At 37.2% G+C, this 18,111-nt stretch overlaps 1 protein-coding gene and 1 long non-coding RNA gene across 2 annotated transcripts; one reads left to right on the top strand and one right to left on the bottom strand.

Annotated features, from left to right (window-relative positions):
* Nucleotides 1-291: 291 nt before the first annotated feature.
* Nucleotides 292-17,964, bottom strand: LOC111456038 (piezo-type mechanosensitive ion channel homolog). Its single transcript, XM_023097740.1, has 21 exons — nucleotides 17,568-17,964; nucleotides 14,512-14,592; nucleotides 13,756-13,915; nucleotides 13,507-13,664; nucleotides 12,736-12,892; nucleotides 12,425-12,611; nucleotides 12,071-12,186; nucleotides 11,782-11,866; nucleotides 10,448-10,663; nucleotides 10,190-10,367; nucleotides 9,040-9,168; nucleotides 8,729-8,902; nucleotides 8,387-8,620; nucleotides 6,449-7,996; nucleotides 3,900-6,367; nucleotides 3,420-3,815; nucleotides 3,161-3,319; nucleotides 2,322-2,831; nucleotides 1,191-1,335; nucleotides 959-1,103; nucleotides 292-773 (listed from the first exon to the last, which is right to left on the bottom strand). The coding sequence occupies exons 1-21, from the start codon at nucleotides 17,614-17,616 to the stop codon at nucleotides 638-640; spliced, it is 7,431 nt and encodes a 2,476-aa protein (XP_022953508.1). The 5' UTR covers nucleotides 17,617-17,964; the 3' UTR covers nucleotides 292-637.
* LOC111456048 lies at nucleotides 1,022-5,726 on the top strand. Its single transcript, XR_002712684.1, has 3 exons — nucleotides 1,022-1,114; nucleotides 1,209-1,457; nucleotides 5,640-5,726. It is a non-coding gene; the product is annotated as an uncharacterized LOC111456048 (long non-coding RNA).
* Nucleotides 17,965-18,111: the final 147 nt, after the last annotated feature.

Below are 18,111 nucleotides of genomic sequence, written 5' to 3'. Positions count from 1 at the left end.
AATTGAGTTTTCTTTTAAATTATGATTGCTTGAATCCTATCAACAAAAGAAAAAACAAAGAAAAAAACAGTTTGTGGCCTTTTCTTTGAAGATCATTCATATGAATTTTGTGTTAAACTACGACAAAAATCAATTAAAAGTGCTCTTAGAGGAGGTTCTGCAAGTGCTCCACTTAAAAGCTTTGCTGATAGATTGGAAACTTCCTGATATTATGATGCAAAAGAAAATTTTGTACTGCTATGTGATTGAACATTAATGAAAGTAATAGATTCTAAAATAATGAACAGTGCAGCAACTGAGAAACTGGCTCTTTTAATTAGAGTAAAGTCAACAAACAAACCTCTTGGCAGATTTACTTGCAGAATTAGTAAGAAAGCCTGTTCCCTCTGCTATTGAAGCTAAAACTTCTGCAGTACACTCCCAACCAGATCATCTACAAATATGAATGTTCTTGAATAACCCACAATTGATTTTCACATAGTATTCAACAGATCCTACGGAACCATACCATCTTCTCAAGAACACACCAATCACGAACGAGGTTGGCTTTCACTAAACTGGCGTTAGTCGTGCAGGTATTTGTATCTAGGCTCTGTGTTTTCTTAATTCTGATAAATGTTTGTTTAAACTTTGCAGTCTAATCTATCTTTGTGTATTCAAGCAGCATGTGAGGGGACCTGTAAATTTTCACGAGTGTCCAGTATAATACCTCTTCAACTCCAAGCTCTCCCTCAGCTCTAGCAGCATATATGTCTTCACAAATAGCAATCAACCTATAATAACGTTTCAACACACAATTAGTTCATGTTAGAAGAGGTAGTTGACCTCATAAAATATAGTAAAAGCACTTGAACTTTCTTTGAGGGCTGGATTGTAATGTCTCTAAACTTATGTTTTTGTTGTTCGAACGAATATCAAAAGCAGAGAAAGATTGCAAAAGTGAATTTTGTTACATTACCTATCACAAGAAGGTAGATTCTCATAGGGAATTCTCATTCTCAAGTCAGAGCATTGAAGTCTTATAAAACGGCCAACTGCTAGAACAAAGGTTATGTAAAGACCCCAGATGCTGAACTTGCTGAGAGTGTCCCCCAGAATGCCCTCTGCAAGAAAGGTTAAGCTTAGTAATATGATTTTGAAACTTCTGTTCTATTAATCATCTTTGTCATATTATTTTTCATAAGACTCACGAGGTGGTATTTCCTCAGAGATTACAATGGCTACTGGTCCAGTGAAATGTCCACATTTGCTGACATTTATTGGCTGGATGTCGTGGAAGGACCACCAATCGTAATTTTCACGGTTCAAGATGAGATCAGCGCTGACAAAATTGTCCTGTAAATGATCATCGGGTCAGTTGTTTGAATAAAAATTCATACAAACATAGAAATGATATCAGTTGCTACCGCCTCAGTAGATGAAGAACAATGACCCCAGATCCTGAAAATCTCAATCAGGTAACTGCACCATGAATTTTCATTGCTGTCATTTGGTTCATGAGTTTTCAAACATGCAATTAGTTTTTCATCTCGTTAGAGAGGGGAATGAAACATTTCTTATAAGAGTGTGGAAACCTCTCCCTAGTAGACGCGTTTTAAAATCGTAAGGTTGACAGCGATACGTAACAGGCTAAAACAGACAATATCTACTAGTGGTGGGTTTGGGCTGTTTACAAATGGTATCAAAGCCAGACACCAAGCAAGGTGCCAATAAGGAGACTGGACCCCAAGGGGGTGGATTATGAGATCCCACATCGGTTGGAGAGTGGAACGAAACATTTCTTATAAGAGTGTGGAAACCTCTCCCTAGTAGACGCGTTTTAAAACTTTGAGGCTGACGGCGATATGTACCAAGCTAAATCGGACAATATCCGCTAGTGGTAGACTTGAGCTGTCACAAATTCGGTCCTGTCATTAGTCCCTAATTTTTTTAGGCGCACAATCTAACCCCTAAGCATTATAAAGTAGCCACCAAGTTTTGTACGCGTACGATGCATCCCCCAAAAGTTGTCTTGTGAAATAGTTTCAGTTAGATCCTGTAATTAATTTTCCTTTCCCTATAACAATGGATACCTGATTGGATATTTTTTTGAAAAATAGTTTTATTAGATTAGTGATACTCAGATGGCACAAAAATACCTCAATTATTTTTAAAAATATCAAGCTAAACAATATGCCAATGAAGACAGTGGAAATAAAACTATGATATCATCACCCATGAATCCAAAAGTTTAAGTTAACGAGTTACGTTAAAATTTTAATTATATCAATACTTTAACCAATCTTAACGACAAAGTATCAGCTAAAGGGTGTAAGGAGTACCTCTTGTTCCAGAGGTCTAACATCACCAGAGCCTGTGACACGAAAGTATCTCTCGTAAACATTTTTTATCTGAAAGCTATTCATCGAGCCATTGAGAACTTTCTGGATATCAGATTGATTAGGAAGATCTCGAGGATGAACGAGTCGGTCATATCTTACAACTTCCTTCCCTTTTGGTCTGTCTCTGGTGAGTAGCCAAGTGAAAGCAATGCTTATATCTTGGTTCCAGTCAAGGGAATGAATGAATCTGGACTGAACCACACCAGGGACAAGCCACAGGACACTAGCATCAGCTTGACAACAAATTAACTGAATATCATCCCTATTATATGGACTAAGATAGCCTCCAGGGTCAAGAACCATATTAGCATTCAACTTCTCCCATTTGATCTTTTCACAAAGAGTAGTCTGGTAGAGTGTCAATCTTCCTGAAGATGTCTTGATATCCACTTGGCAACTGGCATCCTTGATTGGGTTTGCAACATTTGTTGGGTTCCCACTACTATACATCTGCAACAAAAAAAAAAAAAAAAAAAAAAAAAAAAAAAAAAAAAAGTTTCAACTTTGAGCTAAATCAAAATTGTCCCGTCCGATTTGAACCAATAGAATTGAATAAATTGGAAGTAGGAAAGAAGCCGGCGACCAAAGTCCTAGTGAATGGCGGCCGTAACTATAACGGTCTTAAGATAGCAAAATTCCTTGTTGGGTAAGTTTTGACCCGCACGATAGGCGTAAATGGGCCACAATTTGGGACCAGGAAGTTTTGACTAGAAATTCAAGCGTTTCCTTAAGAAATTTGATAAATCGGGAAGAAACAAAGCTAAAAATGAAACCATTACCAGCATTGGGGCCCAGATAACACAGATTAATATGAAGAACAAGCATATTCCATTGCAACATTTGGTCATAACAGTTTGCTTAGCTCCTTGTTTGTGCTGAGATCTATTCAATACTGCATCACATTTGACAAGGTACAAGCTTGCATTTATGTCCTCCAGCTGAGACAAGAAATTCATATGGTATATTAACTCAACATTTTAGAGCACACAAAACTATGTTGAGCCTACATCCAAATGGTTAGAACAATGAAATAATCACCTTTAGCCAGTCGTACATGGTCAGAGACGTTGTCGTGCACGACCAGTCCAGCACACATCGTAATTCATATAAGAAGGGAAGAGCCCGGTAAAGCCTGTACCCTAAATAGTTGATTCTTGAAACTTCACTTGTCAAAAATTGTCGATACAAGGTGCTTTTGTGTGGGAGACCGTATCGAATTTGTATCGCTTGCAGTGCTAAAGAAACTGCCTTCGCAAGAAATATAGCACGGAGTGCCAACTCTCCTGCGTGCTGATTGGAAGGCTCCATTTGCCATGCATACTTCGTTACCGCGTAAGTAAAGAGAACGAGATTGAAAAGGTAAAAGATCACTTTACCGATGGCGAATGAGCAGAGGTAAATACATCGATCCAGCACGATCAAGAAGAATATTATCTGAGGCACAGAGTATATTTAGCTAAGAGTAGCAGATGAACACGAACCTTAAATTTGATGATATGTAATAGATAGACAACTTACCATCAAGATGAACACAAACTCTTTTGGGAACTGATCCTCTAGTTGATATACATCAAGAAACTCAGTATTGTTTTTGATGACAGATTGGTAGAAAATCGCGACAAAGAAGAACACTATCAAATCTGCACCAAAGACATACGCATATAGATCGATTTCCCTTTTTCCTCCGCCGATCACGGAGAGGATTTGATATGGGAATCCAGTATTTTCAACAAGTCCTTTGTGTTGTGCAAGCCGAATCTCGTTCGTTACATCAGCTGCAGGAGTAAGAGAGTCGTACCATTCTGCACAAGTATCAGTTGAAGGAGAAGAATATACTACCTCTAGAACAACCAAGGCCATCTTTGCATTTTCTTTACTTCTTTCAATGCTCTGGACATGAACTCTACTAGAAAACGGACATGGTCGAGGGTTCTGCTCCTTACACCTCCCATCATGGATAATTTGAAGCATCTGATTTATTCCCGACTCGATCCTCTCGGGCTGAATCCCGTATTCTGGCCATACTTGGACATCTATAGAAACCTGGATAAAGTAAGGTGGAGATTCTGCTCCTTTAGTCAGTGACTTCCAGTACTTGCACAAACTCCTGAGTACAAACATCATCATTTTTTCCCCCAAGTGTAGGAGTTCATATGCCTTTTCAGTCAAACCATAATGTCCAAGACTGTGTTTTCTGGGGAGAGCATTTTTGTTGAAGGCATTAGAATATGTCCACTCACCATCTTTAGCAGTTATAGAGCTTTGCAATAGAGTAAACAAGTAGACCAGGAACAGAGGCAATGAACTGATAACAAAGGATGAAGTAATTCTATGTGTAGGAAATCCAAGTTCTTGTAGTAAATCCGAATTAATAGTCAACCCACAATGCTGGATGATTATCTGGTACAGATACTGTAGCAGTATGTACAATTCTGTGTAAATAAGCATGATGACCCAAAACATATAACCCGGACCGGTGTTTACACACAGGGCGTAGACAAAGAGAGCTGCAAGGTAAACCATGGAAAGTAAACTAAAGTTCCATAAAAAGACGAGGATAAAGCAGCAATAGCAAACGACGTCGTTGTTGGACCGCATTTGGGACCATACGTGACGAAAAATCCTTCCCAACTGCATAGTTGCAGGATCAGAACTCTTATCAGACTGCAGCGAGGAAGAACGCTCGAAATGTGTGTACCTAGTTTCCTGGCTCTCAATCTGATCGTAAACCCGATCCTCGGTATTGCCCTGTTCAATCATGTCATCGTCTTGTGTGACATTTAAGAAGCTTGCAAGATTGCTAACAGCTTGATTTCCAATAGATTGTACTTGGGAAACACCATCACCTATAAACTGTACAGCAGACATTAAGGGGTTTCCTTTTGCTGAGCTTCTGTGTTTCCTTTTTCGATCCAAATCCAAAGATATATCTGAAATTTGAGAATCAATCTCACAAATTTCTGGAACTGAAAATTCCATTGAGTGCATTCTTGACTCTGTTCTTAGATTAGCAAGAGATTCCTGCAATTCAGGAAAGGGAGAAGAATCTGTTCTAATCATCTGTTCTACCTTCCCAAGTAGTGTTCCTTCTATATCAGAGGTCATAGCATCATCATCCATCCTAGAAGTACTTTGTTTTCTAAGGAATTCATTTCCTGGAATTGGCGAAGAAGCATTATTGCCATCAAAAGATGAGTTCATGTTATGAAGCTGAATTTGAAAATTCAGCATCTCTGATTTCATTTTCTCGACTTGCAGGTTGCGTTTCCGTTTGCTTTCCTCCGAATCACGGATATGCTGTAACTGTTCAGTTTTCCAAGCTGCTTTCTTTTCCTGCTCGTGGACAATCGCACCGATTTGCTCGGCTTCAAGGTACCGGCATACGTATTCAAACTCTTGCAAGGAGAACATGTATGATTGAAGAGAGACCAACATGAAGATAATAATTTCAACAAGAGCAGATCTTGCAGTAATTCGAAATCCATAATCATACTTGTAAAATCCAATCATTTCAAATATGTAATGCATGGTTTCACACTTTCCAGCACTAACTTCTCCTACAAGTGGAGATTGGTAAGCTAGAGAAAGAATAATAAGAGCGAAGTTGTATGCACGCAAGAACTTGAATACTTTGTTCTTCTTCTTCAGAATTTCAAGTCTTAATCTAAAGAAAACCAGTGCAAAGGCAAGATAACCAAGATGTAGTACATCATATTCAAGAGTTCCAGTAATCAAAATCAAAGCCAGGACAAGATCCAACAAATGACAATAGCAATAGAGCCTCAGGTAATCAAGGATGGTCCACATGCTTTTTGTTTCAAAAGATAGATCCCTCCAAACGAATGTATTTTTACGGTGAGACACCATTTTACGATACGTAGAGGATAGCGAGAAACCGGATAAATGATCAGCACGGAGTTTGAGAGACGAAAGCATGAATACCACAAAATAACTGAAAAGCATCCTTGAATCGTCGACAGTCAGTCCTGCATATCAGGTAACACAGACATTAACACGCCAAAATAAGAAGCGAAACTACGAAGTATCAAGAGTTTTAAGATTTTTACCAAGCCAACAGTTCAAACAAAACTGGAAGTACAGATTCGAGATTCGCCAGCAGTCATGACAATGAACACCAGCCTTGCTTGGCATATTCCAATCTGAATTCCACATGTTCATCCAGAAGGCAATATATTCAAGGATAAGAATGGAAGCAAACAAGAACACAAATATAGGCCATAGTTTACGTATAATGCCCCGATCCAAAAGAATGCAGGCAGCCAACAATCCGACGTAGAACAGGGAGACAGAATTTAATACAGCAAAACTAGCAAGAAGCAAGGAGATCATGGTTATCTCAAGACCAAAGAGATGGAACAAATTCTCCATCCAAAATTTCATATATATCTTGAAAATAATCTTCTGCATTTCAAATCTTTCCTTTCTCCAGTATATAATTCGCATTTTGTCCCACTTGTGACATTCTTTGGTGCTTCCCCAAGTAAATCCGAACGAATATTTATTAGTGCTGCTACATTCGGAGTTGTCTCGTTTACTCGATGCAGAATGAGGCACTTGAGACTGACTCGAGACGAAGGAAGGCCTTAAAATATGATCCGAACCTTCCTGTTGTACAAACAACCTTCCAGCATCTAATGATGGGTTATTTTTCTCATGAGAGATCGATATGTCGAAATCATCTTCATCTGAGACAAATAATGGACAAGGGTCATCCCATTTCCCTTTATTTAGAACAGAACCCGGCACCCGCTCCAACCAGCGAAAGACATTATATTGGAGGGTGCATGCAGCAATTATCAGTACTTTTCCCCTTAAGCCTAATTCCAGACCCCAAAATCCAGGCTCAAAAACTCTAAAACCCAGAAAATAAGACAAATTTGAATGTTTTTGTCCAGGAAACATACCAGCTTGCTTACCCCACATCTGGAAAAGGTATTCAGCTGTCATGATAACTCCTGTATATGCCAGAAACAGCTTTGATGGGATATGAGAAATCTTGGGTAAAGTGGAACATACACCGAGGCCGAGAAGATATAACAATCCAAATGCACTGATCGGTGATATCGATGCATAGAAAAGAGAAGCAAACAGAATCTTGTCACTGTGCCAACTAAGGAAGCGTTTTACAAACCCGAGTCGCCCGTATTCTAAAGGCTCGGGTTCATCAGAGCTATTATATCTGCTCTGTCGTCTCTCATAGCTGTAAAGCTGCATCACAATCAACACAGCCAAAGACTGCCAACAATTTTGCAAAGATGAAGCCTCTGAGTTGTATCCCAAAAAGAAATAAAGATCAATTGATCTGGATAACCATATCCTAAAGCTGGGGAAGCTGCTTAAGCAATATATGAAGATAAACACTATAATTGCATAGGCTTTCAATGGGAACCATAGTCGCCTCTTTGCTCTTTCAACCAGTTGCCTTCCAATCATCCAAACAAGAAGAAGGAATAAGTAACCAAAGGATATATAATTTGGTTTGACAAAGAAAACCGTGAGAAGAATAGTCAGAAATGCAATATAGGTTCCACATGATCTGTACATCGATAGGAACTTCTCTCCAATGGAACTCAGGAATGATGCAATCTTTCTCTCTGCAGAGAAACAAAATAAATGAGCGATATGAATGATGCAGTGGCAAATGGATACGGAGCTAACGAACCACCAAAAGTGTTGATTCAAACGATAAAACATATAAACCGAATAAATCTGTAGCTCCTATAAACGAAACGATTGCTAATACATATAAAAGTTGCATCCAAATTGATAAAGAACCTAACACTAGATCAAAGTTTTTGGATCTTGACCTTTGTGCATATCCATAATCATCAAAAGAATAAAGCTGTCATGGCTAGATGATCAAGCATCAATTTGATTCAACCAAAAAAGCTCAAACCAACAATCAAGTTTGTAAATGTTTCTCGAATGTATCAGGGCTCAAATAGGAGAGCAATATAATCAATGACGAGTTTTGATAGTAATACCATGTGAAGGATTATCATGGCAATAATTATTCGTCGTGCCCGTATAAACTGAGAGTAGAACTGATTTATTAAGGCCAGCTCGTAAAATGCTAAATCCAACTGGGGGACTAGGTGTGTGCTGCACAATGGCAGAAAAAGAAAATAGCATTTCAAAACCATGGTTATGAATTGTACAAAAGCCAGCAAGCATAGCTATTTCCAGGAACTCCCACATGCTATCACGTCCAAGGAGACCTGCACCGAACCAGTGATAAAATGATAAAATGAAATAAGCAAACCTCCTAAAAGAACATCCATTTTTAAAATCATAACATAATATCCTCGAACGAAAGCACACATTACCTAGTTGCAACAGAATTTCCCTACACAAAGAACCTTCCCGATCTAACACATTCGAGATCAAGTTGATCTGAAGAAGATATAACAATGCAAAATGAATCTCATTTAGAAGAATCAAAGACTGGCGCATCTTTCTGCTAACTTCGTGGCTCAAAAGGTATAGGAGGAAGAATACCACTGAAAACATTGAAAGATAGAATCAATAAGAAAATCGAGGAACTTAAGATCATAACTTGTAGCTTTCATGTCATAAGAATCAACCAAAAATAACGTAAGTTTCCACTGTACTTATTAATTAGCATATAAAAACATACCATACACAGCATGGATGAAACCGGGCTTCATTGCAACCAGGAATATCAAAGTTAGCACGATCGCTCGAGAGCTTTTGCGCAAACCCCATGCAATAGTTGCCACAATTAAAACCTTGGTCTCTCCTGCCTCTGAAAATTAAATAGTGTAAAGGACCCGATTCTACCGCTATCAAGGAATCAAACAATACGAATAAACTTCAGAGTAAGATAATCAATATTTCTAAGGTGATAAAGAATACAGGACAAATGAACTATGTAACCAAGAATCACACTCCTCCAAGAATGTTTAAAAGTTTATATTTACCAAAAAATTGTATTTATATACAGCACCTATTCACAAGAAGCTTCTGCATAGTCAATTAGCCAACTATCTGACAAAGAAAATAACCAAACTTATCCAATAAAAAATGGAAAACTATATAAGGCCTACTTGGGTCGCAAATATTGTCACATAGGTATGGATATTAAATATCTGAGATTTAAAAGTCTTGTGGAACCAATGGCTTGTCTAGGATTATTCCCCCGTCCCGCCCCGAAACTGACATATTTGTCTCTTCCCAAAATCAAACAAGGAAAAAAATTTGTTTCTTTAGCACAAATCAAGCGAACCAGCTGAATCAGACAGAGTCGTTTTCTTTCCAATTGCTGCAGTCAGTCATCCAAAAATCCAAGTCGAGTCCTTTTCATTTAAAGAGAGTGCAAAAAAGCTAAAAGACAAAGGAGAAGAATGTTCTTTGTTTGGCCTAAATGAACCACTTTCCAAAAACTCGGAGGTCTTTTTATCGGCCTTTTTTTTTTGTTTGGCGAAGGGAGCTTGAAGGCATTTTAGTTCGATTTTCTTTCTTAAGCAGATCAGCAGACCCGAGTGCTTGCCTAAGCCCTTTGCATTTGTTTCCAACTTGATATGGACCCGGACCTGAGATTGTCATACTACTCGTAGGCAGGACCAAGGAAAGGGGAAATTGTCTCAACGGCAAAGACCCATTTTGTGGTAAAAGAGACACGACTAATTCCCTAGCAACCTAACAAGGCAGCCAATTGGTCATAAAACTTAACTAACCAATCAGCCTAAAAGCTTTAAAATAAAAGCTCCATACAAAAGAATTAAAGAAACCAGCCAAATCCCAACAATCAATCAATTACTAATTACCTCTAGCACTGCAGTTGTCATTTGAAGAACGCTCATCCTCATCGGACACACAAAGGAAAACCGAGTTGTTTACAAGATTGACCAAGGCAACCAAAATTCCAAGACAAAATTGTGCAAGCAGAAAGAATCCTGGTATTGGATAATGCCACAAACCCACCATCTCCCAAACATCCATGTCCTGCAGATATAACCAAGAAAGACTACCATTGATGTCTGTGTCGTAATGAAAAAATCGATATTTTGTAAATTCAATAATACCTTTCCAATCTTCCGATTCAAAAATGTGAATGCTACATTGAAAATATATGTGCTAATAGCCCAGAAGAGAATGAACACAAGCAGCAGCCCATTCAATCGATGCAATTGGAATAATGAAGGAAACGCATATACGATGAACCCGACATAAGCGAGTAACCCAAATGCACATAGACTTGCAAAATGGAAACTCCAGAAGGACAGAACAACCAAGGAGACCTGTCACAATGAGCTCGGCAAGCTTCAATATATCTTAACATGGGTTAACTCAAAACAAGAAAATAACTTGGAATCATTAAAATCGAATTAACAGAACAGTACGACATGAACTGGACTAAGTAAACATTAATGAAATGTCCAATCTCTATTTTAAAAAACTATGCACACTAAAAAGTTTCCGGAACATTCTTTCTTCGGATCAATTTCATTGAATACATGAAACTAAAAGGCATCAGCTAAGGATAAAAATTATTGAATTGGCTGGAAGGAATATAAAAAGTGAAATATTTACAAAAAATTTTAGAGAGGCAAGTCTAAACAGAAGGCTGATAATAATGTAACAACGGCCTCTCTATCCTTAGGAACGGCACGAAGGGCTACGATTCATTTTGAGCCAAACACCCCACAAGTGTAGCCTGGATAGAATTGTGCCACAACACATTATCCCTATTTTTGAAGGACAATCGTGCAAGAATTGATCGACTCCATTACAAATTGTTCCAGGAAATATCCAAAAAAAAAAAAAAAAATTCTCAAGTTCAACCATATGTGTGGTGGAGATTCAAACATCTGATCTTTTGGTCGATGATATAATGTCTTAACTAATTGAGTTGTGCTTAAACTGGCAGAAATATCTCGACGATAATTAAAATAAGGATCGTCTCCAAAGAAAGAGCAAGAAGACAGAGATAATTAAAATAAGGATCATCGACCAATTTGCTTTTAGTCACTCTGTTCCGAGGGAACTCAGTTCCTTAGGAATATTCTACAGCCACTAAAACATGAGTTTTTTTAATTCCTCTGAGATTTAACACCAAAAAAAACAGAAACAAAAATAAAATCGACTCGTGGTACTAATACCCGACCTCCCAAACTCAGGCAAGCTCACAAGAAACAAATTGAAAACTGGAAACATCATAACAAAATGGCTAGCACAACTATAGAACCAAATCATCATTCCTTTCATAGATAATATCATATTTATATTCAACATCATATCTATAAAAGATTAATACACCCATGACTCTCCACGGCCCACAAAGTTAACACACCCATGAGAAGAAACAAACATAAGTCTACTATGGTCCACATAAAATATTATGATTAGAAATATATACCGGGAAACCATACGTGAAAAAGTTAATAGTAAATGTTCGGAAAACTTCTCTCCTCAACAAAACATTAGTATGCTTCACACCAGACCTGCAACATTCAACAACAGGTATATATAAGCAAAATAAGTATCATAATACAAATACACCCTGTAAATATAAGCTTTGATAACTTCATAAGATATTGTTGAAAACCGTGGTAAGCAGAGATATAAACGAGGGGGAGAAGGGCAAAAAAATCAATAAGTGAAAGAAAAATTGAGTAAATCAGATATAAACAACTTAAGTTTGAGACCTCAATTCACGAATGAAAAATGAATGCTTGGAGGGAAGAAGTTGCTCCACTAAGTTGCTTTCCCTCATTGACATTATGAAATCCATTTCCTCAAGATCGCACTTGACACAAGAAAGCTGCATAAGAAGCATTATAATACAACTAATCAGTCAAGCAGAGGATGAGGGACAGCAATATACAACCATAAAGCAAACAAACTATTCTCAATTCAAAAGAGTTTCTAGGGTGAGTCATAAGGAGTTTAAACTGTAAACGTTGAAACAGATACTTCCAGCTTCACATCTTGCCATCAATATGCAAAGCCCATGTTAAAGAAAAAATAAAAATTAAGAAATAGACAAACAAGTTACATACCATGATATAGAAAAGTATAAGAGAAATATAGGAACAGATCCCAGGCCATTCGGGGGTTGACGATACTTTAAACAGACCAATGAATCCAGCTACCCATTTCAACATACTAGGGTACTCCACCGGAAGTTGATACACATAAACAAGAAAAATAATGAAACCTGCATATAGTTGAAGAGGCCTCCACCACCTTCAAATAACATGTAAAGTCGGATCATAAAAAAGATGCAACTGATAAAAACTTCAAACTACAACAGAGTATGCGTCCACCAAAGTTTGTGGCCAGGAAACATCAAGAATCTCAGAGGAACAACCTGAAAAGTCCTAAAAAGTTGCTTGTTAAAGACCAATCCACCAGACCTACACAGCTGCCAATGAAAAATGGAAGCGAAACCCATGAAGGATGGCTAATTCCCACAATAATCTGAATGGCAGGAAGTAGCAAACAGGAAGCAACCCTTAGATGAGAACCTGCCATTTCCAACAGAAATTAAATCCTTGTATTTCATTTTGTAAAGAAATCTTAAGACACAATTTAATTGCAAAAGAGGGATCGATAAACAGGTACGGATTGCGAAGTGCTCCAAATGCAGAAGAGGTTGATTGATAATTAGTCATATATGCATGATATATCATCCTAGAAAATGGACAAATACTGGTTTGTACACTCTGATCCTCCTTTCCCCCCAACAAAAAGGATAAAACACCATGAAAGGCCCAAGTTATCTGAATTAAAGTTGATTTAATCAACTAAATTATTTCATAAAATTCATGATTCCCTCTATTGGACATTTGAGCTGAAGTGCTTATAGAGAAAAACATTATATCTTGATTGTGAAATACATCAAAATTCATTACTTGAAGCCTGTAAATGCACAACAAATTTTTCTCCCCCCTCTGGCAAACAATTTAACCCTAACATACTCCAACTGCTGACTTAAAGGATTTACTTCCAGAAATACTTTGGTGAATGTGCATCAAGTTCTACAATGCAGCATGCTTATGGAGTTGGAGTAAATTCTTACGAAAGAAAAAAAAAAGAAGCTAGTATTCAAATAATAAAATGGCGCTAACGATCTACAAACCTAGATGATCGACAAAAGAAAAGAGATGAACCCAGCATGAATCTCTCCTTTGAACAAAACCAATTCTGTACCAGAAAATATCAGCAGCGGCAACAAAAATTGATAACAGTTGTACGACCAAGAAATAAATAACAGAAGGCGATTTCCATGACTGAATTCTGCAAATGATCCAAAGGAATTAATTTTCAGTAAGTAGAAGCAAAAAGTGAACGAAAAGAAAAAAGGAAAATGCTTTCGGTCAGCTCTTACGTCATGAAACCAATCAGCTTAGCCCACCATGCATTAGCTATGCTCCACTTATATCCCTCAAGAGACCATATAACAAGAAAGGTAACTTGAGCAAGAATAACAAGCGAAGAAAATATTATAATTGGCCATAATACCAAAAACCGCCGACCAAAAATAAACCCTACAATAAAGATGCACATGTATTAACAAAGAAATAAATAATTATATTTAAAAAATTTGTAAGAAACCATGTTTTCATTGAGAAAAAAATGAAAGAATATACAAGGGCATACAAAAAAACTCCCTCTCAAACCTCCTCCAAAGACCTCTTAACCCCTCTAAAAAATCCTACCATTCCTCTCAAGCCATGCTCCCCGACGAATAGCAAAATGACAAGCCTGCCACTAGAGTTTCCCTTCCTTCCAAAAGGAGATGAGCGAGGTGAAAAAACTGGTCATGGACCAACTCTAAAAATTTTATGATATCCTTATTTAAGACATTTTCACAATGAGTTAAATTATTTCGGCCGTTACATCTTTGAGGAGCAAAAAGAAAATCCCTTGAAGCTAAAGAGTTTTAAGTTCATAATGATTCACCATTAGCTCTCTTACAGTTATGCTTCATGTACAATACCATTCATTAATGAAATTTGTTCCGCTTCTAAGAAACAGTGAAATAAGCAAACGAAACAGTGAAATAAGAATTAACTAGGCATAAACGAACAATAACTAAAGCTAACAATCGATATTATCAACTCTAATATTGAGAGAGCATTACCTATTTTATCTGCATTAAATTGAATGAAAAGAAACAACAATAAATCAGTAAGAGAGATCAGACTCCAATTGATTAAAGCCGCTGCAAGAAAATGAGAAAATAAAAAGAGTTAATTAATAGTTCCGGAGGTCAAACAAACAAAGTGTATTAGTTGAGATGTAAGGAAGCTATAAAATAAAATAACTCTAACCTAAACATTTCAAGAATTCTAAGTTCAAACACTAACATCGTACTTTTCTATTATTTCGAAGGAAGAGCTTAAAAGTGGAATTTGGTCTCATGTTTCCGTGACCTTCTAATGGCATAATGGTTGTGTGTGAATGCACATCTTTTAATTACTCCTTGATGTCTATATATGTCGATTGTAATTACTCTTCGGCGTCTATATAACTACTCTTTTCATAATTCCATTCTTACTTAATGAATGGTCACATATCTTAACAATAAAATAATAATTACAAAAAGGAACTTATTTTCAAAAAAAAGAAAAAAAATTGCCAGATAGCCCTTTAATCATCCATTGATCCGTTGCTTTTTTCACAAATAAAAGTTGGATAAATTTTTCATGCTACGTTGGTGTATGCTTAAGAGAGTTGTGGTATCTACTTGAAGCTTGGGATGGCTTATGCTGAATTTTTCACTTCTTTAGTAGAATGCCTATAATGGTCTCGTTCAAGATGTGCAGTAGACTTTAGTTTTATGTTCTAGTTTCATCTCTTTCGGTTGGAATTCTTGTCGTTAAAAAGGAAGCTTTCTGAAGTTCCTGGTTAGTAAGAGTTCAGGCATATCCAACCCCCTCTTCCAAATGAACTTGGTTTTATGATACAAAGTTTGTTTCCTGTCCGGGTTTGAAAACGAATCATACTAACAGAAAAACTGCAGAAGAGACCTGACCACCTCAAGCCAATTCCAAAACTTCTACATAAAGTAAAAGAATGCACAACCTAAGACAAACGAAACACAATGTCAAAGCAAGATGCCTTATGAAAAAGGTCAACCAGAAGGTATTGATGTCAGGATGGTAGAAAACGCATGACCTAGTTTGTTACATGTTCAGATTCCTACATATAAGACAGCATTTTTGTTCAAATTGAGCGTAAAGATCAGACAATTTACAGATCCCCAATTTATAATGAGAGAGGTATGATTATATGAAGCAAAAATATTAGACAATTTACACCGAGATATAGCATAGCGAACAGCATTGTCAATGAATTTCGTATAATTCTATGTCTTTTACATGAATACTCTTTAATTTCTTTCTTTCCATAGATTCCAAAAGAAATCAATGATAAGGTTTTTCCATAACATGACTTTTGCATTCTTGAAAAGATGGTACGTTAAGGTCATGTCCAATAAATCATTTACCTCCCTTAGGAAAGTGAGATGTCATCCGAAGATATTGAGAATTCTTGTCTAGAAATTTTGAGCGTATATGACTTACATAAATGAGTGGTTTTGTGATTCATTGTTTTTCTTGCACAATAGGAACCAACTTGGAAATAGAGTTACAAATGGCATTCTTTTTTTTTTTTTTTTTTTTTTTGTAGATTTTCACTCGCGATAATGGCTTTATACGCTATTTTCCAAAGGAAAATTTTCACCTTTTTATGGTGTTTTCCTTTCCATACTGTCTTTTCTAGCGTGGGGTTTATTACTTCTACTTCTTTTCCTATGTCCACCATCAAAGATTTTGTAGAAAAGATCCCATAATCACTAGGGAGCCAAGTCAATGAGTTTTTTCTTTAGACAATACAACTAGGGCAAGATCAAGGCTTAATTCGACCTATTCCAAAGCTTCATTATCTTTTAGGTTCCTACCCATCATCACGTCCCATAAATTGTTGATATCATTCCATGTTTCCTTGATCGTAGTTGTTTTACTATGAGAGAGTCTATACAAAAGTGGATATCACAAGGTTAGCTTGGTGTTTTCACTCCAAGGATCAATCCAGAATCCTCCTCACCACCCTATGGCAAATTCGGTTGGAGATAAGGTTTTGGTGTTTTTTTATCTACTTTTATGGCCCCTTTGCACAAGATGGAGGGGTTGATTTGTATGTGATGTAGGAGTATATTTAGTCTTTATAATTTTTCTCCACAAGACATTTTCTTCGTGAAGATATCTCTATATCAATACGGCGAGAAGAGCTTTATTCTTCTCCTTTATTGAAAATAGACCAAGTCCTCCCTCGTCTAGTGGGAGGCTTATGATATTCCATCAGATAAGATGTGGGTCATCTTTCCACTAATAGTTTCCAATAATCTTTCTATATCCGTAACCAATTTTTGTGGCATTTCAAATAGAGACGTGTAGTAAGTGGGGAGATTGAACAATGTGACTCGTATTAGGGTGAGCCTTCCACCTTTGGAAGTATAATATGATGACCGCATCGATAACCTTCTTTTTATTTTTTCAATAATGGTCTTCTAAAGGAGAATGATTTGTGGTTTCCTTTAAAGGTAATCCTAGGTACATATTCCGTCATTCACCCTTTTTACAACCGTATCTAGTGGCAAAGTCTTCGATAATCTCTGTGCTAACATCGATGCCCATAACAACTCTTGTTCGTATGTGCTCCATTTTTTGCCTAGCATCACTCAGTTTCTCACTAAAATACTCAACAGGGTAGTTTTCTTGGGAAAGGACAACTCCTATCCCCACACCTCATTAAAACTAACTTTAATGAACTCTGTTCTTGGGAGAAAAGCTTTTGGATAAAACTGATTAACACCTCTTACAACGACACCTATTTAAAAGGCTGCAAACCCGCCTTTGTTCCTTAACTAACAGTAACTAATACCATTATGTCTTTAAACTTGATAAACAAAACTAAATGTTCTAATCCCTCAAACTAAGAATGCTAAAAACATAGCTAGAACAACGACCAATCATTACATCAAGAACAGTTTAGATCCTAAAAATGTACCGGCAGATATCAAACTGAGCAAAAAACACAGCAAGCCCTCGACCAGTTCCAATGCAAATGGTGCAAATATCTCATAAGAACAGGAACTCACAAGAAGTTACAACATGAAAATAGACGAACGCTTACCAGTTAGAAGCAGCAGCGGCAACAAAAACCCACCAAGAAAACTCCCCATGAGAGACGAATGGCAGAGAGCGATCACTTCGATTCCATCATTAGCACTGCTCCGGCAATGGGTTTTCGATTTAAATCAAAAATCGTGAAAACCCATTTGCAGGAAGCGCTAGATGTTCATATTAATATATCGAAAGCTCTGTCCAATTCAGAAAGTCAAAAAAAAAGTGTTGATTATAGGCTTGCAACAGAAGAAATCAGAATTATATTGATTGGCGGTGGAAGAGTATATAGTTCTTTAATCTGCCAAGCCTGTAGAATCAAGCAGGCTTTAGAATCGAAGCTCCGTAAATGCTCGTAGAATAAATGGGTAACTGAATTCGGATACGTTGAAAGATGATCTGCGGGAACTGTATTTATGCCGATGCTCAAATTAAAGAAAGAAAGAAATAAATAAATAAAATCAACCGATTTGCTGGTTGTTGGGTGGCTTCAGCGAATGGCCACCGCCACCGTCGCGGCACGCCACCACGTGATGTCCGATTTTATGAATAAT

Source organism: Cucurbita moschata, unplaced genomic scaffold, assembly GCF_002738365.1.
Source record: "Cucurbita moschata cultivar Rifu unplaced genomic scaffold, Cmos_1.0 Cmo_Scf00018, whole genome shotgun sequence".
Classification (NCBI taxonomy): domain Eukaryota; kingdom Viridiplantae; phylum Streptophyta; class Magnoliopsida; order Cucurbitales; family Cucurbitaceae; genus Cucurbita; species Cucurbita moschata.
This window is presented reverse-complemented; position numbering and strand designations above follow the sequence as displayed.